The sequence below is a fragment of the Dermochelys coriacea genome, chromosome 23 (genome assembly GCF_009764565.3).
Source record: "Dermochelys coriacea isolate rDerCor1 chromosome 23, rDerCor1.pri.v4, whole genome shotgun sequence".
NCBI lineage: Eukaryota > Metazoa > Chordata > Testudines > Dermochelyidae > Dermochelys > Dermochelys coriacea.
Genome location: NC_050090.1, coordinates 5,349,497 through 5,370,625, shown reverse-complemented (window position 1 = coordinate 5,370,625; position 21,129 = coordinate 5,349,497). Strand labels below are relative to the sequence as shown.

The window sequence follows — 21,129 nt, the reverse complement described above, 5'->3', positions numbered from 1 at the left end:
CAGAGGCAGCCTCATCTCATTGCAGGAGAGAGCATTCCCTGTAAATGTTTAGTTTGTCGTTTCAAGAGGCACTTGGAGGCTTTCTGTAAATAATATAAAATAAATAGTTGACTTTAATGTGATGCTTTCCATCTTCAGAGAGACATTAACGCACCCTTCCTGCTCCCCTGGGATCCTTGTGACTACTTCACAGGGAGGGAGGATGAGGCCCAGTCTGGGGGAGTGACCTTCCCACAGTAACTGCGAGGTGGGGTGGCATTAGAACAGGTGTCCTGACTCCCAGCTCTAACCACTTGATCCCACTCCCCTCCCAGAGCTGGGGCTAGAACCCAGGAGTCCTGGCTCCCAGCTCTAACCACTTGATCCCACTCCCCTCCCAGAGCTGGGGCTAGAACCCAGGTGTCCTGACTCCCAGCTCTAACCACTTAATCCCACTCCCCTCCCAGAGCTGGGCTAGAACCCAGGAGTCCTGACTCCCAGGCCCCCTGCTCTAACCACTAGACAGGGTGCTGCCCCTCTCCCGCTGCTCGTTGCTGAGCTCTCCATGTTGGAAAGGTGATTTCCCCAACGACTCCCCCATGTGATCGTATTGGCAGGAACCCCCACTTACCCTACCCCCACTGCCATGAGTGAACCTGCCCCCCGTCCCTCATGTGCTACCCACCGGCCAGGCTGCTGTTTCCAGGCAGAGTCACAGAAGCCACGTCCTTTGCAAGAGCCGGCTAGGACTGCTCTGCACCTGGGCCGCAGCCTCCCCCCTTGCCCCAAGCCAGCACACCTGGAGCAAAGGTTAGCGAGAGGGAGAGGTCCTGCCCTTCCCTCACTCCGACCAGACAGAACAGTGGAGGCTGAATTCCTGCCCAGCTCCACCCGAGCGCCGGCACCGCCACAATGGCACTGAGCATTGAGAGGGCGCTGCTCAGCCCTGCACTGTGTGGGCAGGGCCCATTATCTCTCTGTTACAGGTGGGGAAACTGAGGCACAGAGCAGGTTTTTTAAGGCGAAAACTGCCCCCCTTGTGTTTGGGTGTCTTATTCTGGGGGCTCCTCCATGGAGGACGGGGAGCTGCTGCTGAACACCCTGAATGCCAGTGGGAGCCGTGGGCACTCAGCACCCTAGCCCTCCCAGGGGGGCAATCTGGCCTCCTTTCAGGGGCTGCAGCTGTGTCCATGCAGCACCTCACACATCTCACCTGAAGTCTATTCCCAGCACCTCCCCTCCCAACTGGGTGAAGCTGGGTGAGCCACCTTCCCCCGTGCCTCGGTTTCCCCATCTGTACAACAGGGATAGCGAGGTCCCTTTGTAAAGTGCTTTGAAATCTATGGATAGAAAGCCCTAGGGACTGGTACTGTTACTGCCAGAGAGCTAGCATGAGTTGGGGGCAGGAGCCAACTTCTGTTGCCCTTAGGCTGAGCGGGGAGCCGACATGCCAGGGGAGAAGCTGGGGAGTGAGCTTCCAGGAATAGCGACGGGGCTCTGGTTCTCTGGCCAGTATGCGGCATGCACAGCCCCAGGTGGGTGTGGAGCTCCAACGCCTGTCTGTCTCTGAGCCCCCTGGCCACTTGCTTCTCCTGCTAAGCTCCTGTGGACCTTCAAGCCAAACTGCCTCCTGCAGCAGAACTCGTAGGCCCTCCTGTTCTCTGGTTACTTAACTCCCAGGTTTTAACACACCAGCCCCTGAGACCACGGTCTGGACCTCCCTGGGACTGGACACACCTTTGTAACGCAACCAGTTGCAATCAGCCGGTGTAAGACCCCTTCCGGGTCTAGAACGCCACAGTCCGACTCAGTTCTCCAGTCCTCCAGGGAGACTTCCAGGAAAATCAAGTCAGATGAGGCCTGATAGTGAACAGGACACAATAAGCGCAGAGGGGGCCCCTTGGGGCTTTGTGAACCACCCTAAAGATTAAAAAACCAACAACCCAGGGTACAAGCTCCATTTTCTTTCCCGGGGCAGGTCCCCTTGAAAGGTGAGGACACAGGTTCCCAGTTGTTCATGGCTGGGTGTGAGCCCGGGCTGTCAGTGTTTATTACCCCCGGCCGAGGGGTCGGATCTCTCTGCTCAGGGCGCTGCGGAGGTGTGTGTGAGGTGTTTAGCCCAAGGATGTTGGACGCCCGGCGCGCTCGGTCCTCACGTGAGCAGTTAGGACGCAACACAACCTTGGCCTGGGGGACACGACGGAATCAGGAAAGCACTCACTGAGGAGAAGGTTGGCTGCATCTGTCATTACAAAGAGCACCCAGGAGCCAATGATACTCCCTGGAAAACACTCCTCCTACTTAGGAGGGAAGTGGGGTCTAGTGGTTAACACTGTGATGCCTAATCAGGACTCCTAGGTTCTATCCCCAGCTTGGGGAGGGAAGTGAGGTCTAGTAGTTAGAGCAGGGAGCTGGGTGTCAGGACTCCTGGGTTCTCTTCCCAGCTTTGGGAGAGGGGGTCTAGCGGTTAGAGACAGTTTCTGCCTGGAAGAATTATAGTTAACTAGACAAACCAGAGAAGGTGGGAGGTGGATGTTAATTAATTCCATGCTATTGACTTGCAACGAGAAAGAAAATCAGAGTTGTAGCCTTTTGACTCCTTTAATTTTTTTTAATGTCTTGCTGACGTGGCAGATATGTGCAAGGAAATATCAGGACTGTCCAGTCTGTTCCTTCCCTGGTTTTCCAGCCAGAGAGGGCTGAGGAATAAGCAGTGGGAGATTGGTTGAATCTTTCACAAAGAATGTTTTCTCCAAAGAGTATCTCTGGCATTTGAGTTAAAGAACAGAGTTTTCAAGCAGACTGACTACAAATGAATAGAGTCCTTCCCGTCTCAATGGCCGGCAGTTCGGTGGCGTGGCGTCTCTCATGCCAGTTCTCCAGTTGTCCGGACAGTCTTGTGGGGGAAGCAGGGCAATAGTAACAATAATTAATATCTAGGTCTCATGTAGGGTTTATTTACAGCTCAAAGCAGATAAGCCCTGGGGAGCGAATGGCAAACACAAGCAGAAAAAATGATGAGAGAAAAATATACTTGTCCGGCGAAAGAGGGCACCGAGCCTTTTCGTAGCATCATGCTCCCTTGGCAGGCTCTCCCTGTTCGTGTGGGAATCACGATCCTCAGGGAGATACCTAACTCCCATGGGAGCCTGGCCTCGAAGCACTAGACACCGAAACACACTTGGAGTGAGACAGCTCCTGCCCCAGAACAGGCAAGCAAGGATCACGATCCCCATGGGACAGATGGGAAAACTGACGCCCAGATCTCCAAAGGTGTTTAGGCACCTAACTCCCATTGGCTTCAGTGGGTGGGGAGCTGGGCCTAAGCAGAGAATCTGGCACCAAGCACTCCTAAGAGGCCGGCCAGGGCTTTCCCTGCAGCCCCACCCTCCCGGAGGGCTCTTTCAAAGCCAAGGGGGGCTGAGGGTTGTAGATGGAGGGATGGGGAAACTGGCCCCCACTGCCTTTCTGTCGGACCCCAGCCCTGCCTGAGGGCTGGCGGGGGACGCAGTGCCCAGGCCAGAGGCTGGCACAGCAGGCCCCACTGCTGATGGGGATTATTTGGAGCTGGGCTGAGACCCAGAAGACTCATTCCACACAGAAGCCGCCGCATGGCCACTGCGTGGGACTGGCTCTGGGCGCCAGCCACTGGGATTCGCAGCTGGGACGCTCCCGGTCCCTTCCTATTTTGCCAGGAGGCCTGGACCCAGGGCTCCGCTCTCCAAAAGGGTTAAATGTGTCTCTGCCATGGGACATGCCACAGCATGCCCTGCCCAGGGCCCTGGGTGAGTGCTTAGTCACGGCAGGGCTGGGTGGAGCGCTGTGCGGTCAGCTCTCCTGTTCCCAGAACAGGCTGGCAGCCCGGACTCTGGGGTTCTGCCCCCAGCTCTGGGACAGGAGTGGGGTCTAGTGGTTGGAGGGGCTTAGGAGCCAGGACTCCTGGGTTCTGTAACCAGCTGTGGAAGCCAGTGGTTTGAATGGGGGTGGCTGGGCATCAGGACTCCTGGGTTATGTTCCTGGCTCTGGAAAGGCAGTGAGGTCTAGTGGTTAGAGCAGAAGGGATTAGGAGTCAGGACACCTGGGTTCCAGGCGCAGCACTGTGACTCATTGTCTGGGAGGCCTCAGGCAGGTCACCTCTGCTCTCCGTTCCTAAGTTTCCCCTCTCTGAAGCAGAGTGGATTGCCCTGACCCACACCCCCCTCCCCGCACACACTGGCGGTGATGGGTGGGGTTAGCGAGCGTCCTCAGAAGGCTTTGGCCAGAGACAGGGCTGTGGATATGCAGGCATTCTCCTGGGTGGATTCACAGCCCGCCCCCAGTCCCTGAGTGTAGCTCCGTGAGCCGGATACCCAGGTGCCCCCCTGCCCAGCCAGCTCGGCGATCCTTGGACACCAGCTATGGGCAGTTCTGCTTTTGTGCCACGCTCTCGCTGCTCCTCCCCTCTTATCACCGGTGGGGATTTGCATGGACACAGCAGCCCAGTGTCTCATGGACTTGCTGGGCTGACCAGGAGGGCTGGGACACCACAGCCTATACTGGGCCACATGGCTGCTTGTGCTCTCACATGCAGGGGCCAGGTGTGAGCTCCTGGGGCCAGACTGGGGGCAGTCACAAGCGGGGCTGCCATGGAAAGGCACGGAGTTAGTGAATAGAGCACTGGCCCAGGACACCTGGTTCTATCCCCAGCACCACCCCTAACTTACTGTGTGACCATGGGATATTATATCCCCCTCCTGTCTCTCCTGCCACCCTTCAACCAGTTAGATGGTGACTTCTACAGGACAGGGACCATCTCTTGTGATGTCTGGGCAGCGCCCGGCACGATGGGGCCCCGATTTCAAGTGAGGTCTCTAACCATTACCATAATACGAGTAATAATAACAACCTGCTAATTCAGTCAGTGTGGCACAAACACCTTGGCTTGAGGAGCTCCCCGACCGAGATTGGGGCCTTTCCATGCCAGGCGGTGCAGACACCCAACAAGAGACAGGCCCTGCCCCAAAGAACTTCCAGTCTAAACAGAGCCATAGGAAGGGCAGATGAGTCTGCCACAGGTGGGGAGGAGTCTGGGGCGAGGAGGGAACTGACCCTGGACTCCTGAATCCCAGCCAGTGCTCACCACAAGGGTGCGCTGCCTGTTCCCTGTATCTCTGCCTCTGACACCTTTCTATTTGCTTGCCACCAGTCTCCAGCTGGCAGGCTTGTGTCCATGTCTCCAAGACCTATTACAGGGCATTATGGAATCCAGTTCCTGGGCCAGTGATGCCAGCAGGTGCCACCCTGATAAGCATCCCCTCCACCAGCTTTGTATTGGCCTTTCTTCTCCTTTTTCTCTTTCTCGTTCCCCTGTTCGGTCCTGCTGCATTTGGCGGCAAACAGGAAGTCCTGGTTAATGGTTAACACCAGCGGCACCGCACTGACAGGTGCGGGCCAAGGACATGGAGAGATAAGGGAACAGACGGTGGCAGCGGTGGGATCGCTGTGGGGACCCGCCCCTGCGATAACACGGTGCTGCCCCGGTTAACTCTTCACTTCCCTGTGCTGAAAGAGCTGAGAGTGGGGAGAAAGGGTGCCCGACTGGATTGGGCCCTAGCACTCATGGCGGGATCCAGCTCTAGCCAGACAGGCACTAGTGCCAGGCTGGGCTGTTAAATGCATCAGGCGGGTTAGCGGGTGGCCCCGACCTGCCCACATGCACCGGCTCAGCAGCTGTCCCCAAAGGCTCCTGCCCTGCAATGGGCTGTCGCCCCCTGGTGGAGTCAGGAGGGAACTGCGTCCCCACACTCATTCCCTCCAGAGGAGCAGCCACCCAGATTCCAATGCTCAGCTCACCCAGGCAAAACTCCCCCCACCGCACCATGGCAAAAGCCTGCACAAGAGCCTGACGCTGTTTAGGTCCCATTTAAACCAGACGTGCCAGAAATTTCCATTCAAGCCGTCTGCACTGGGCTGCATTTCCCCCCGACGCTGGTTATCCCAGCAAAGGTCTGAGTCCCCCAGCACACAGCCCTGTGCTCAGCAACCAGGGGACTCAGCCAACCATCCTGCCAGGGGCCGCGTCCCCGACTCTTATGGGTTTCATGGTTCTGTTACTTGGGGGTTGTTGAAAAGCCCTGGCTCCCGGATTCCTGGGATCCTGGGAGTGCCTGAGTCGCCCCTTTTTTAGCGAAGGAAGTTGGGCGGCTTGTCAAAGGCCTGGACCCTGGGGACCTTACAGCTGGAAGTAGAAATTGATGGAGTCTGGGATTTTCTTTGATGCAGCCTTGTTTTCTGACCGAGAACGTACACAGGCCTCTTTAGCTAACACCTGACCAAAATCGCTCTCTCCAGCTTTTTCCAGGGACTCTCTCTCTCTCTCTCTCATTCTCTCTCTCTCTTTCTCTCTCACACCACTTACCCCCACCAACCTCAATGGGCGTTTAACCCAGCCCATAACAAGGATGCACCCAGCTCATAAGAGAAGATTCTAGTCTTGAGGGCTGCCGAGAAACGGGCAAATGGGAGGCCCCCAAAAGCTCAGGTGACTTGGATCAGCTTGGGCAGCCCTGGATTTTGTTGTTACTCTCTGAGGATTTTGGGGTGCAGCTCCACAGTGGGGATGCCTGAGCCAGGCTGTGCTCTGCCTCACCCCGCTGGAGCTGGATTCGCCCTGTGCTGCTGACGGGCGGAAATGATCGTGGGAGGAGCCGGCGGGTCTGGCTCTGGCGGGAACACGGGGAACAGAGCTGCCGGGCAGGGGTCAGAGTGGGCATCGGCCCTGCCTTGGTTGTCTCAGATTCACGGCTGCGCGCCCGTGGAAGACTGAGGACTCACCTCTCTCTAGCCCAGCCACTGAAACTCTGCTGGCCCATCCAACACCCAGGCCTCTGCCGGCAAGCCGTGGGGAGTGTGGTACTGTGGGGATTCTAAAAACAGCCCAAAAGGGGCAGATCAGGGGATGGAGCAGAGGAATTGCCCCCAAAGCTCCATCCATTCCTTGGGGGGGGGGGGGCCTGGTATCCCACAATGCCCTGCGTAAATCTCCCACAAAGCAGTGCACCGGATGGCAATGGGGTGGCGACCCACAGGGCAGAGCAGCTTTGGCCAGCGAGGACGCTCGGGCTCAGCAAAGACGGCCGAGTGCCCTGCGTGCCAGGCATGTGGCAGTGCCAGCGGAGAGCAGCGATAGTCATTCCTCCAAGCCTTCCCTGCCCCGACTGTGTGACCCAGGCAGTGGCAGGGGAGCCAGGACTCTTGGGTTCTACTCCCAGTGCCACCACTGGATTTTTGCTCCTACATGCCTCAGTTTCCCCACTGCCCAATGGAGGCTAACGGTCCTGGCCTGGGCGCAATGCTGTGGGTGCTGCATGGCTGAGCCGAGCAATGTCTACGCGGGGGGTTACGCCAGCCTGGCTAGAGCTGTGTAATGACTGTGGTGGTTGGTTTCCCCTTGCGGACCAGCCTTTCCCAGTCTCGCTCCACCTCCCCACCCCCCGCGGGGAGTGACCGATTGGCTGCCAAGTCCATTTCCAGGCATCAATTGTGCAAAGATCAGAGGTGCTGATCCCCATGGGGGTCTTCATGCCTTAAGTGTGGGGGGGTCCTAACTGACCTTTGACCTCATACATGTCGGTTGCCCGTGAGGGTCACCTCCAGCGGAAGTCAAAGGACAGCTCGGTTTCTGCCCCGTCGCTCTCCTGCCCCAGTAGATCCCTCCCCCTCCCATTTCAGTCACAGCCTCTCAGGGGCTCTGCAGCCCTGGGTCGTGCTGGCCTATGGGGCCATGGGGCCAACTAGACACAGATCAGGACCCCCCTTCCCTTGGTCAGGCTAAGCCAAAAGGATGCGGTTCAGGTGGGTGCAGGAGCTGGTCAGTGTATATCAGCTTCTTGGTGTTCAGTCACGATGTGGGGCAGTTGGTTTGTTATTGTAGGGTCTCGCGGGAGCCACGGGGGTGCTCAGGGGTCTGAGGTCTGTGCCTGCTGAATTGTTATTGTAGGGCTGCGCGGGGGCTGGTTGTCGTTGTAGGGCAGCAGGGGCTATGTACACTGATTTGGGGAGAGGGAGAGCTGTACACACTAGCTTGTTACTCTGGCCTTGCTGAGGGTTATGGAGGCTGCACAAAGCAGATTGTTACTGTAGGGTAGCTTGGGGACTGTTGACGTTGTAGGGTTGCTCGGGGGCTGTTGATGTTGGTTTGTTATTGTAGGGTTGCTCAGGGGCTGTTGACGTTGGTTTGTTATTGGAGGACCCTGCACATATGTGTGATGCCTGTGTGCCCTGCACCACTTTCACACACACTCTGCACAGCTCCACTCACCCCTTCATGCACATTGACATGCACCCATCCACAGGCCAAGAGCCCGAGCCAGCCCCGCTGTGGTGGGCCTTTGGGGTGAGGAGGGCAGGGGGGATCATTTGCTCCCTGAACTGCCTGCCCACCAGGGGCTGCCACACAGTGTGGAGCAGCCCTGAGAGGTGAGGAGGGGTGGGGCAACTGAGGCATGGGGCAAGGAAGTGACTCATTCATAGTCCCAAAGAGAATCTGTGGCAGAGCCGAGGACAGAACTCAGGAGTCTTGACTCCAGCCCCCCTCTAACCACTGCACTCCACTCCCCTCCCAGAGCTGGACTAAAACACAGCCCCTCCCCATCCCCGTTTCTACCTCTAGACCCCACTCCCGCCCCTCCCAGAGCCAGGACAGAACCCAGGAGTCCTGCCTCCCAGCCTGCCCTGCTCTGACCACTGGACAATGCTCCCCCCACGACTGTCATTTTAGACAATTGCTTGAAGAAGCTAAAAGATAGGAGTTGGTTCAGCCCTCGGGGTGCTCCTCAGTCACCATGCCAAGGGAGGGATCTTATCTGGCGGGAGGCACCTTTCCCCTACTCCCCAGAGGTGAGTGACTGATTAGGAGGCTGGGGCTGGACTTTGGCCCCCCAGCCCAGGGGACGTGGGCTTCTTGTTTGCCTTCGACCCATGCAGGGGTCAGCACCAAGAACTGAGCCATTGGGAAAGAGAAGATGGCTGGGGGGGGGGCTACCCAGGGCACAGGGGGGGGGGGGGATGGTGTGCATGTGCACACGTGCATGTGTCCCTGCTGCCCCCTGCTGGAGGGGACGAGCCCTGATCTCTGTGTGTGTGTGTGTGTGTGTGTGTACATGCATACTCTGTGTGTATGTGTGTGTGTGTGTGTGTGTTCCTGCTGCCCTCTGCTGGGGGACGAGCCCTGCTCTGAGTGTGAGTGCATATGTGATTGTGTGCACACACTCTGTGTGTGTCTGTCTGTCCCAGATGTCCCCTGCTGGGGGGGAGGGGGTAATGAGCCGAGCTTTGTGTGTGTCTCTGTGTATGTATGCAGTGTTGCTGTACCTGTGTCAGTCCCAGGAGATCAGTGGTTCTCCACCAGGGGTACGCGTACCCCTGGGGGTACACAGAGGTCTTCCGGGGGTACATCAACTTATCTAGATATTTGCCTGGTTTAACAACAGGCTACATAAAAAGCACTAGTGAAATCAGTACAAACGACAATTTCATACAGACAATGACTGATTTATACTGCTCTATGCACTACACACTGAAATATAAGTACAAGATTTATATCCAATTGATTTATCTATAATTACACCTCTATGCTGATATACCGTGACCCGATATAACACGAATCCAGCTGTAACACAGTGCAGCAGCGCTCTGTGGGGCTCCGACACGCTGCTCTGAGTGGCGTGTTAAGGGTGCTGGGCCAGGGCCGAGGGGTTGGATAAGGGGCAGAGGGTCTCGGGGAGTGGTCAGGGGACAGGCAGCAGGGGGGGTTGGATGGTTCGGAGGTTCTGGAGGCAAGGCGGTCAGGGGACAGGGAACGGGGGTGTTGGATAGGGTGTGGGAGTCCCGGGGGGCAGAGGTGTGGATAGGAGACGGGGCAGTCAGGGGACAAGGAGCCGGGGGGGAGGGGGTTGGATGGGTCGGGGGGTTCTGAAGAGTCAATCAGGGGGCGGGAAGTGATTATTAATAACGGAAGTGCTCGAGGCCAAAGCAAGTTCAATATAACGCAGTTTCACCTATAACGCGGTAAGATTTTTGGCTCCCGAGGACCGCGTTATATCGGGTAGCGACGTATATGGTTAAATAATGAGAAAGTCAGCAGTTGTTCAGTAACAGTGTGGCTGTGACACTTTTGTTTTTAGGGCTGATTTTGTCAGCAAGTTGTTTTTAAGTGAGGTGAAACTTTGGGGTACGCCAGACAAATCCAACTCCTGAAAGGGGACAGTCGTCTGGAAAGGTCGAGAACCACTGGATTAGAGAGACAAGGTGGGGGAAGAGATATCTTTTATTGGGCCAACCTCTGTTGGCAAGGGAGTCAAGCTTTCAAGCCGCACAGAGGTCTTCTCCATGGCTGGGAAAGGGGCTCAGAGCGTCCCAACTACATACAAGGTAGAAGAGATGGTTTAGCTTAAGGAGTTAACAAAGATTTCAAGGCAGAGTGGCCCCTATACATCCCTGCAGTCACAGGAACGCAAAGAGGGGTGGGTGGGCTACCGATTGCTGTAATAAGCCATAAAGCCAGTGTCTCTGCTCAGTCCAGGATTTCTGGTGGCTAGCAGTGTTAGGAATGTCAGGGCCTGTCTACACTGCAAACTTAAGAGGCCCTATGTTACTGCAGTAATTCATGTGGTGGGTCATGTCCACACTGCTCTCCGTCTGATGTAAGAGGGGCAGTGTGGGGGGCTGAGAGCCCAGGCTCCCCTGGGCTCTCGGCTCCCCACTCCCTCCTGGCAGGGAGCTGGGAACCTGGGGAGCAGTCGGGCTCTAGCTGGAGCCCCCCACCCGCTGCGGGGTGACAGCCTGAGCAGTGAGCAGCTTTCTTGTCACTTTCCGACATAGCTGTGATATTGACAAGGATGCCAGCCCAGGGCCCGTGTGAGTAGGCCCTGTCTACACAGACGCTGCGTGGCGCTAACGCCGACCGAAGGCCTACGCTCTCGTGGCGGGGCAGTTATCAGTGTTGCAGGCGCTGACATCGGCGGGACACGGCCGTAGGGTGGACGCTGACATCATTAGGCAGCTTACGTCGCCCGAACGCTGAGGTGCAGCCCAGGCTGGAGCTCCCAGGCCAGGCGTTAGGTGTTGTGCAGATTTATTTGAGGCTGAGGCCAGAGAGGGCAGACGATCGCTGTGTGGCCAGGGCTCAACCCCAGGGCAGGGGTCTGGCTGGTATTAGCCTGGGGGAGTTCACTGGAGAACGCAGGGCGCTGTCTGGTTTCAGGGGCACTGGTTGCACTGGCTGAGGTGCACCACACGTTGGGCTAGGCACGGGTAAGACCCATAGAACTGGAACGGTGCCTTCCGGGGGGTGTGGGGGGGGTGTCGTAGCCATGGGGATGGGGCTGTGGGTTTTTCATCTGTTGTTCTACCAGGACGCCTGGATTCTGTCCCCAGCTCTTGGAGGGGACTGGGGGCTAGTGGTTAGAGCAGGGGGGCTGGAGCCAGGTTGCCTGGGTTCTCCCCATAGCACTGGGAAGGGAGCAGAGTCTAGTGGTTAGAGCAGTTACTGACTCCAGGTGAGACTGCACCCCATGTTGCTGCTGCCCCTGCCTGGGCTGGTGGTTGGAGGGGGCTGGGACGTGTCAGGGGGAGGGACAACCCTGAATCCCCCATCCTGCTGAGGTTCCCCAGGAGCACAACGGCCAGGAGTGATGGGGTGCTGGGGCCTGGGCACCGGGCGTGGGATCCAGCCAGCTCTGACCAAGAGGGAATCACAGCTCCCCAGGGTTTATGGGCAGTAATGGGGGGTGGGCTGTGAGCAGGGGGGCCTCCATCCTGGCTGAGACCACCTGGGGCTGGGGTCAAGCAGAGACTGGAAGGGTCTGGGGGCTGCAGGGGGAAGGTAGGGCAACACTGGTTCACGGGGGCTGGGGGTGGGGGGGGAACCGGGAGACACACTGGCTCACTGGGAGAGGGCAGGGGGATGCCCTGGCTCACTGGGAGAGGGTGGGGGGACGCCCTGGCTCACCGGGGGAGGTCGATGGGGGACGCCCTGGCTCACGGGGGGGGGGGGGGTGTGAAGTGGCCCAGGCCCCTGTGCACTTTGGCCAGCGCTGTCATCACTGAGCCCCCAGGCAGCACGGCCCCCTCCCTGCCCCCGCCCTTGGCCAGGCTGGGGACAGGGCACCTCCACTGCATCCCCATGGCCTGGCCCCTCTAGCCTGCTTTGCACCAAGAGCCCATGCCCAGCCCTGCCTAACAGGGCGCAGCCAGGGGAGGGGTGAGCACAGGACACTGCTCTGGACCCCCAGGCAACACCCCCCCTGCCCCCAGGCCCCCAGACGGACTCAAGCAGGGACACAAGGAAACCACCACATGAGAGCCCAGTGCTGGGATCAAAGCGGGTTTATTGTCCCCCCATGACACAGATCACACCCGCCCCACAGCAGATATCTCAGGACTGAGGGCAGCTCCCCCACAATCAGGCTCCCCTTGGCAATCAGGCTCCCTAGAGCAGAGCTGGATTTGACAGAAAGACAGTTTCTGGTCTCTGTGTCAAACCAGAGTGACTCCATTTACTTCAGTGGATTGAGCCCAGATTTACATGGCTATTTCTGACATCAGACTCCAGCCCTGTCCCCATTGCAGTCGGGGGTGACTCCAGATTGACCACGTGGGGGTTGAAATCTGAATTCGGCCCTGACCCCATTGCAGTCAGGGGTGACTCTGAATTGACCCCACTGGGCTGAGATCTGATTCCAGCTCTGTCCCCAGTGCAGCCTGGGGTTGACTCTGGATTGACCCCGGGGGGGCCGGGGGGGAGGGGGCTGAGATCTGAATTCAGCCCTGACTCATTACAGCCGGGGGGTGACTCTGGATTGACCCCGGGGTGGCTGCGATCAGAATCTGATTCCTTGTGTGTCACAGACACAGGACAGTCTAAGCCCTGGCTCACCCCTGGTGGGGGAGACTGGGGGCGGGGGGGTGTGGCAGGGGAGGGTAACGCCTGCTGAGTCCGAATCCCTTCAGTTCAAGCCAAAACCTTGCCCCTGGCTGAAGAGTTGGCAGAGGCTGAAGGTCAGAGGCAGGGGCCAGGGCATCCTGCCCTTCTCCCACCCCTCCCCCCATGCTCTGCACAGTCATCCTTTGCCCTTGAACGGAGGTTCGGGTCAGCGCTGGGGATGGGGCCCAGCAGGGGGTGCTCCAGGGGAGAGGGACCCCAGGGTGGGCCAGCGGGAAGCTCTGGCCTGGAGTGCTAATTGAATGGCTGGTTTTGAAAGAGAGTCAGGGGAAAGGGCCAGGCTGAGACCCTCCCCAATTCGTTGCACAGGGGAGGCACCAAGCAGCTGGGCCGGATGGCTCCTGTGTCTGCGGGTGTCAGTCCTGCCCCCACAAGCTCAGTCAGAGTTTGGGGTACACATCCCAGCTGGGGGGGTCAAATTCTGGCTGAAGATTTGGGGAGGGAGGGGGACCGGTTTGCAATTGGGGGGGCTGGAGTTTGATGGGTGCCCTGTAACAACAGGGTGGAGGAGGTGCACAGCCCATAGGGGGACCATCACCCCAATCCGAGGGCCCCCCCAATGGCAACCTCCAGGCCTCTTTGCACCCACAAATGGCTCCATTGCGAGCAGACGCCCGAGGCCACAGTGGCTCAAGGTGGCAGCATCCTGGTGCCACCCGGCCCTGGCATTGGTGCCAGTCGAGTGGGGGCAACATGGGCCGGCTCAGCCCCCTCCAGGGCAGTGCTGCTGGATGGCTGCTCCTTCAGAAGTCCCGCCTTTCCCGTGCTCGCCTGGTTTCTGGAACCAGATTTTCACCTTGGAACAAACAATAGCAACAGTCACCACGAACATGTACCCCAGACAGGACCGGACACCTCCCTGGGTGCCATCTGGCCCCAGCGCACAGAGAGGGAAACTGAGGCACAGAGCCAGTGCCGCACAGCAAGCCAGGGGCACAGTTGCAATTCAGCCAGGAGCCTGATCCCCAGACGCTCACTCGGGACTTTGGAGACCCTCCAGTAGGGGGCACTGCCAGGAGCAGGAACAAGTAGTGCCTGCGAGTCACCAGGATCCTCTGGCAGGGGTAGGGACAGTCATGGCTGCCCCAGGTCGCCCCCTGCTGGGGGATCCTGCTCACTGATGGGCGTCCTGCCCCAGGGCGCCCCCTGCTGGGTGGATCCCCCGCACCGAGGGGCCGGCTGCCCCTCTGGTGTCCCTTGCTGGGCGATCCCCCTTGCCGAAGGGCCAGCTGCCCCAGGGCGCACTCCCACCAGGGGATCAGCATCGCCAACACGGTCGGCTGCCCCTCAAGCGCCCTCCGCCAGGCGATCCCCCTCACCGGATGGGCCGGCTGCCCCAGGATTCCCCTGCTGGGGGATCCCCCTTGCCGAGGGGCCGGCTGCCCCTAGGATGCCCCATGGGGGATCCCCTCACCAACGGGCTGGCTGCACCAAGGGCCACACCGCTGCTGGGGATTCCCCTCAGTGATGGGCAGCTGCCCCAAGGACGCCCCCTCCGAGGATCCCCCTCAACCGACAGGCTGCCCGCCCCTTGTTCTAACAGGTGCTGATAACTGAGAGGATCTGTCTGGGGTTAATTCCCCGCCCAGCTCCCGCAGGCCCTGCCCGAGGACGGAGCCTCCTACCTGGGTCTCACTGAGCCCCAGCAGCGTGGCCAGCTCCCCCACCTGCCTGCTGCTCAGGTAGCGTGTCTGCCGGTAGCTGCCCTCCAGGACGCCGATCTGGGCCGCAGAGAAGGGGACGCGGGGGCTGCGGGAGGCCCGGCCGGGGCTCCCGCACTTCGCTTCTGCGGGGAGGGGAGAGGGGAGAGGTGAAGCAGGGCCTGTACAGTAGCCGGAGAGGAAGGACCAGGGCCGCCAGCCCCCCTTGCTGTTAATATCAGCCCCACACCTTTCCTTCTGGAAGCCGCAGCCCCAGTGCGGTGCTAGGGGGCGCTGTGCTGCCGCGGGGGGGGCTCGGCAGGGGGCGCTCCCCCCTGGCACGCAGGGCTGGCCCCAGCCTGTTGCTGGAAGGGCTGAGATCCTGCTCACTCAAGTGCTTGGGTGTCTGGGGGAGCCGGGTGACCCCCCACCGTCCCAGTCCATGTCCGGTTTGCCCTCATGGCCGCATGCAATTCATTGGGGTGGGCTGCAGGCTCAGCCCGGGGCCTGGGCCGCAGTGGGGCTCATCCCAAGGGCACAGGAAGGGGGGATCTTACTTGCCAGACGGCAGGCCGGCTTGAATGCTGGGAGAGCAATGGATCCCAGGCGTAGCCCGGCGGGGTCGCCCCCCCACTGCCGCTAGGCCCCCGTGTTCCGAGCTCCCCTTGCGCACCCCCTTTCCCCGGTCCCCCTCTTGAGCTGCCCAGGGCCAGGAGGAGCAGATGGAGAAGTCAGCCACCCGCGGGGGGCGGGCTGTAGCCAGGCTTGGGGGAAGCCTAGGGCTGGATCCAGGGGTCCTGCTGGGGGGCAAACCGGGGACCCCCTGTCTGAGGAGGAGGGGCCAGGAGGTGAGCACCCTGAGTTGGGCACAGTGCTCCAGCTGCTCGATGCTGAAGCTACCCATGGCCCCCTGTAAGTAGGACAAGGGGACGCCAGAGCCTGGGAGAACGGGCGGGGGGAGTAGAGACCCTGGTGGCTAAGGGGTAGGTGGGGAGTGGAGCCCTGGGAGCCAGAGGAGTGTGCACTGGGGCAGGCAGGCCAGCAAGGGAGTGGGGGGCAGGGGGGTAGCAAGAGGAGTGGGGGGCAGGGGGCGCAGAGCCCTGGGGTCAGGGATGCCAGCCAGGGGAGTGGGGGCTGGAGGATGGGGGGCCGGGAGGGGGAGTGGGAGGGTGCTCGAGAGGCAAGGGCTGAAGCCCCGACTCCTATTTAAGGGCAGAGCGCTGGCCAGAGAAGCTTTAGCGGGATTTACCTGGGACCAATCAGGGCGATAGGATCACCTGGCAGCAGCGAGGGGCGAGGAGGGGCCAGGGACTCTGGGTCCCAGTGTGGGGGTCCTGGGAGCTCTGGGCCTGAGCCCACAGGTATTGTGGTTCCCCCCCAAACCTCACAGCTGAACGCTCCCCTGGTGAGGGGGGCCCTGTGACAGCACATGGGGAAGTTTCAGAGTAGCAGCCATGTTAGTCTGTATTCGCAAAAATAAAAGAAGGACTTGTGGCACCTTAGAGACTAACAAATTTATTAGAGCATAAGCTTTCGTGAGCTACAGCTCACTTCATTGGATGCATCCGATGAAGTGAGCTGTAGCTCACGAAAGCTATGCTCTAATAAATTTATTAGTCTCTAAGGTGCCACAAGTACTCCTTTTCTTTTCACATGGAAGGGGCTGCTGGCATCTCAGCGCTAATGAGAATTGAGCCCTGCAGTGAACTATGGATGGGTTTCAGGGATCCCTCGCCTAGCACTGAGATGCAGCCAACCTCTGGGGTGAAGTGCAGCAGCTGTTTAAAAGATGCAGCCACACCACACTGCTGGTTGGAACCGAAAGCGAAGGAGGATCTCATATCCCAGCTCACAACCCCCCGCCATGCGTTTCTAGCCCTGCGCTCCCCATACAGCGGTGCCATGAGCCTTGCTCCCAACCCGCAGCCCCCTGCTAGCCCAAGCCCTGGGTTCATCGGCTGGCATGTGGGGCAGGGGGGTGGGGGTTGATAATGTGACAAGCTTCTCCATGAGAATGGGCTGAGAACTGTAACTCATTGCCCCTCTGCCCTGCTCCAACCTGAACTCCAGAGCTCGGGCTCCCAGCATAGGCTCCCTGCCCTGGGGCCAGTGTGTCTCCCCCCTCCAGCTCCCACCTGCCCTCCCCTGGCTGTTTACCTGCCTTTGGCTTCATCTCTCCCCAAAGGCTCCGGTTACCCTGCCAGTTCCCCGGTGCCCCGGCCGTTGTCAGGAGAACGCTTGATCCAGCTGCTGGTTTCGGGATTAAGGCACCAGAAGAAGCACAAAAGAGTCTGCAAGCAGAGGGGCCACAATTAACTAATTACCTGCTCAACCTCTAATCCCCGGCGGGGAGCGCTGGGGCACACGTAACCCAATTGCACCCCCTTCCCATTATACAACAGGGCTCCTGGGAGACTGACTGACGCAGGCACAGCTGCCCCCCCCATGTCTCGGCCCCTCGGCAGGGAGAGATTTGCTGAGAGCAGAGGGCTCCCTAATCCAGCAGACAAAGGCAGAGCAAGATTGGATGGCTGGGAACTGAAACGAGAGAAAATCAGGCTAGAAATAAAGTGCAAATTGTTCAAAGGGAGGGGAATTAACCATTAGACAGAACCCAGGAGTCCTGGCTCCCAGCCGCACTGCTCTAACCCACTAGTCCCCATTCCCCTCCTGGAGCTGGGAATAGAACCCAGGCGTCCTGGCTCCCAGCCCCCTTGCTCTAACCCACTAGACCCAACCCCCTTCCTGAGCTGGGGGGAGAACCCAGCCCCCCCCTGCTCTAACCAATAGACACCACTCCCCTCCCAGAGCCAGGGTTAGAATCCAGGAGTCCTGAACAATGGGATGGCAGTAAACAGCATCTTAATTTGGGGGGGTGGGTTTAGTTCAGAAGGGATACGTTAACTGCAAAGAGAAGGGAAGGGGTGAGGGGGCAGGGAAGGGGAGTGGGGGTGGAGGGGACTGAGGTGAAGAGACGCTGGGGAGTGGGAAGGTTGGAGCAAACACCCAATCCACCCAGGGCAGAGAAAGCAACAGCAAAACTGCAAAAAGTTCTTTAAATCACAACTGGACATCTCTTTGTAAAAGCGCCTCTCTAGCTCAACCACCAGATCTGGGCTGGCTGCAGGCGTGGCTGGCTAGCTGGATTCCCTGACCCTGGCCGGGAAGGCCTCAGGCGGGATGATCAGAATGATCCCTTCTGGCTTGAGAATCTCCAAGTCGTCCCATGCGCGGTGATCCAGGGAGCTGCTGAGGCCGGCTGGCTGGAGATCACAGGGTTCCCTGGGCTGGTTTCTGCATAGTTCCTCAGAGGTAGTGGTGTGAGATCTCTTCTCAAAGCCTGCATCATGCCAGGCGCCATAATCATCGCAAAACCTGCATATGGCTAATGCGCAAGGAGTTATGCATCTGCAGTGAGTTGGTGCTGATCCCCAGAAGGTGATGAATACATTTCTTTCGGGCAGGAGACGCGGATTTGTCTGCCTGGCTGCACGTAGCTTGACCTTCACCGTGAACGCCGGCGTACAGGCTGAGCAAAGTGCGAATCGAGTGATGGCAAAGTCTGCAAAGGAAAAAACAAGCTGTCCGGTTCACAAGTGAGGACAACAAATTGTTGGAACTACATCCGGGGATGCATTGGTACATCCCACTATTCTGCCCCTAGCTTGTCTTCTGAACAGAGGATTGCAGCTGGTCTGGTGGTTTAATGCTGGGAAAGACAGAAAAGCGGCTTGTTACGTGCAGGCTTTAAATGGGGGTTATGATTTTATTCGTACCCATTTGTTTCCATTAATTCTACTTGCTTCTTCTCAATCTCTATTCTGTGTTAAATAAACATATACCTGTTTCTCTAAGACATATCTAAGTGCTAGGCACAAGGTGAGGGAGTAATATCTTTTATTGGACCAACTTCCGTTGGTGGAAGGTACAAGCTTTCGAGTTGGTGGAATCAGGGAGCTGACCCCTGGCAGGCACACATAAGGTTTCCTCGTGTTAAGGACAGGTGGTAGCAAGGTGCCTCGCATTCTGAGTACCCCCGGGAAGCATCAAACGTGCATGTGGCAGAGATTGGCTGCAAAGCTGATCTAATATGTGGACAAGATTCTCAGGCTACAACCTGCTTTAAACTTGGGGAGGGGAATATCTATCACTTCAGTGATTAAAAAACCAAAACCCAAATCATCCAGAGGGGAATGTTTACTGTCCTCTGTAATCACCAACATCTGGACAGTGGGAAATTCAGTGGAAATTAAAGTGGAAGTTTCTGGTAAAAAATAATTAAATTAGAAAATTATTTTAAAAATGTACAGTTGAGGTCACCACATTAATCTTAACTCCACCCCCAGGGTCAAGCAACCTTAACTCCATCCCCTCCCATGATACTTTCACCAAAACAATGGCAAGTATCAGATACACACAGGTAACTGCAACTGATCAACCTTAGCTTTGTGCTGTATTGAGTCAACCAGCCTTAAATCCCACCTCCCTTCCCGTCTCATCAAATAGCCTGATCAATAACCTCATCAACTCTGCCTCTACTTCCTGTCTTATTGGAAATATTAACAATGCACAGATCACCAGATCAACCTTAACTTTGCCCCTTTGTGACAAAACCCCTTTACTCTGCTCCTTTCACCAAACAGCCTTATAACTTGGAGGCACTGTATGCAATAACTGAATTAACTTCCAGAATTAACACCCTCAAGAATGGCAAAGACACCACTCTAGACAACATTGTACTGAACAAATTAAACCTGTCGGACGAGCAATAAAAAACTAGTTACTTAAGTTGTTTAACACATGCTCAGCCACATACAAAGTACCCAAGACCTGGCAACAAACACAGGTTGTGGCTCTCCTGAAGCCGGGGAAGGATGCAACGGAGCCGAAGAATGTCAGATCTCTTTCACTACTATGTCACCTCTACAAACTGTGTGTGCTTCTCATCCTAAACCGCCTATCATAATTCGCTGAAAAGCATCTAATCCCAGAGCAAGATGGATTCTGCCCAGGCAAGTCATGCACTGGTCAAGCGCTGAACATCTTTGACTACATCACAGATGGCTTTGAAACGGGTCTGATAACAGGCGCCATGTTTGTCGACTTAGCAGCGGCATATGACACAGCGAATAACCGAAGGCTCCTCGCTAAATACACAACATGACAAAAGATCACGCCTTCACCTGAATGATACAATCTCTCCTAGAGACCCAACGTCTTTACATCGAACTATGCGGGAAGCGGAGCCGATGGAGGGCAACAGAAAACCAGCCGAACTTGTCCATGTTAACGGCGCTAACATAGGTGCTGTCCGAGCTCTCAGTCTATTACACCAAGACCCAGTTGTGTGCCAACCCAGCCAGAACACAAGACAGTCTCTTCCATCTGTGCAGTTGTGAGGCCGGTAGACAACTTAACATCTGGAACAGGGTATCACTTGCCCACTGCTGGACTCTTGTCTACCTTGGAGTGACGCTAGCCTGCACTCTCTCCTTTGAGGCACACATGGAGAAGGTAAAAGGCACCTGGCACAACATACCCAGGAAGCGTGCCAATTCAAACTGGGGAACCAGCCCAGCAGCAAACCACGGCTCTTGCACTTCGCTATTCAATGGCTGAATACACCTGTCCGGTGTGGGCAAAATCGGCCCACGCACAGAAACTGGACCCTGCATTGAATGGGATCATAGGAGGCTAGAACTCACCAGTGTGAACAACCTTTATGTGCCTGCTGGAATGGCTGCTCTGGATGTCAGAAGAGAGGTTGCAAGCAACATGGAATGATTACGATAGGTCGACCTGGAGCCTGGAGAAGCTCGAAAGTCAGCCTGCTATTCTAGCGACCCAGATGCAGGGGACTGCGGAGACACACGGACCAGCTGTTGACATGCCGGTTCCCAGAGGAGCCGCACACCATGGAAGATCTCGCCAGGGCTACGTGCCGAGCCTTGTCAAAGGCCGTGGTTGCGGTGGAAGGACACGAGCCAAAGACCCAAACAACCTCCCGCCCCCTTATGGGCTGGGCCCAATGGGGCCACCCACACCAGGGGCGTGAAAAGCTTTGGGAGGAGGCCGTAGCCCTGGCCTGGGGGACGGGTGCAAAGGTGGAGGAAAAACATCCGGGCCATGGGTGGGGTGAGATCCAGAGTCTATGTCCACTGGGGGTGGGGGTGGGGGGAGATCACTGGGATTGGGGCTGTGGGGTCAGGGGTCAAAGGGCATTGGGGAGTAGGGTGGCCAGACGCCCCGATAAAATCGAGACTGTGCCGATAATTAACTCTTTCTCCCGGGTCCCGACCGATGTATGACCGGGACACCATTAGTCCGATAGTGCACATCTCCCTCTAGCTCCGAGGCGCAGGGGCGGCCGGGGGGGGGGCTCTGCGCTCTGCCCCCACCGTGAGCGCCGGCTCCGCAGCTCCCATTGGCCGGGAACTGGGCCAATGGGAGCTGCGGGGGGCAGCGCCTGAGGGCGGAGGCAGCACGTGGAGCCCCCTGGCCGCGCCTCTGCCTCAGAGATTGGGAAGG

At 57.8% G+C, this 21,129-nt stretch overlaps 1 protein-coding gene across 2 annotated transcripts; it reads right to left on the bottom strand.

Annotated features, from left to right (window-relative positions):
* Positions 1 to 12,327: 12,327 nt before the first annotated feature.
* On the bottom strand, positions 12,328 to 21,122 carry LOC119847256 (homeobox protein box-5-like). Of its 2 annotated transcripts, XM_038381870.2 has the most exons (5): positions 20,307 to 21,122; positions 17,757 to 18,310; positions 16,759 to 16,892; positions 14,587 to 14,747; positions 12,328 to 13,757 (listed from the first exon to the last, which is right to left on the bottom strand). In XM_038381870.2, the coding sequence occupies exons 3-5, from the start codon at positions 16,772 to 16,774 to the stop codon at positions 13,665 to 13,667; spliced, it is 270 nt and encodes an 89-aa protein (XP_038237798.1). In that variant the 5' UTR covers positions 16,775 to 16,892; positions 17,757 to 18,310; positions 20,307 to 21,122; the 3' UTR covers positions 12,328 to 13,664. The 2 variants fall into 2 exon arrangements, with proteins under 2 accessions (XP_038237798.1, XP_043357081.1); XM_043501146.1 differs by having other exon boundaries at positions 16,759 to 18,310.
* Positions 21,123 to 21,129: the final 7 nt, after the last annotated feature.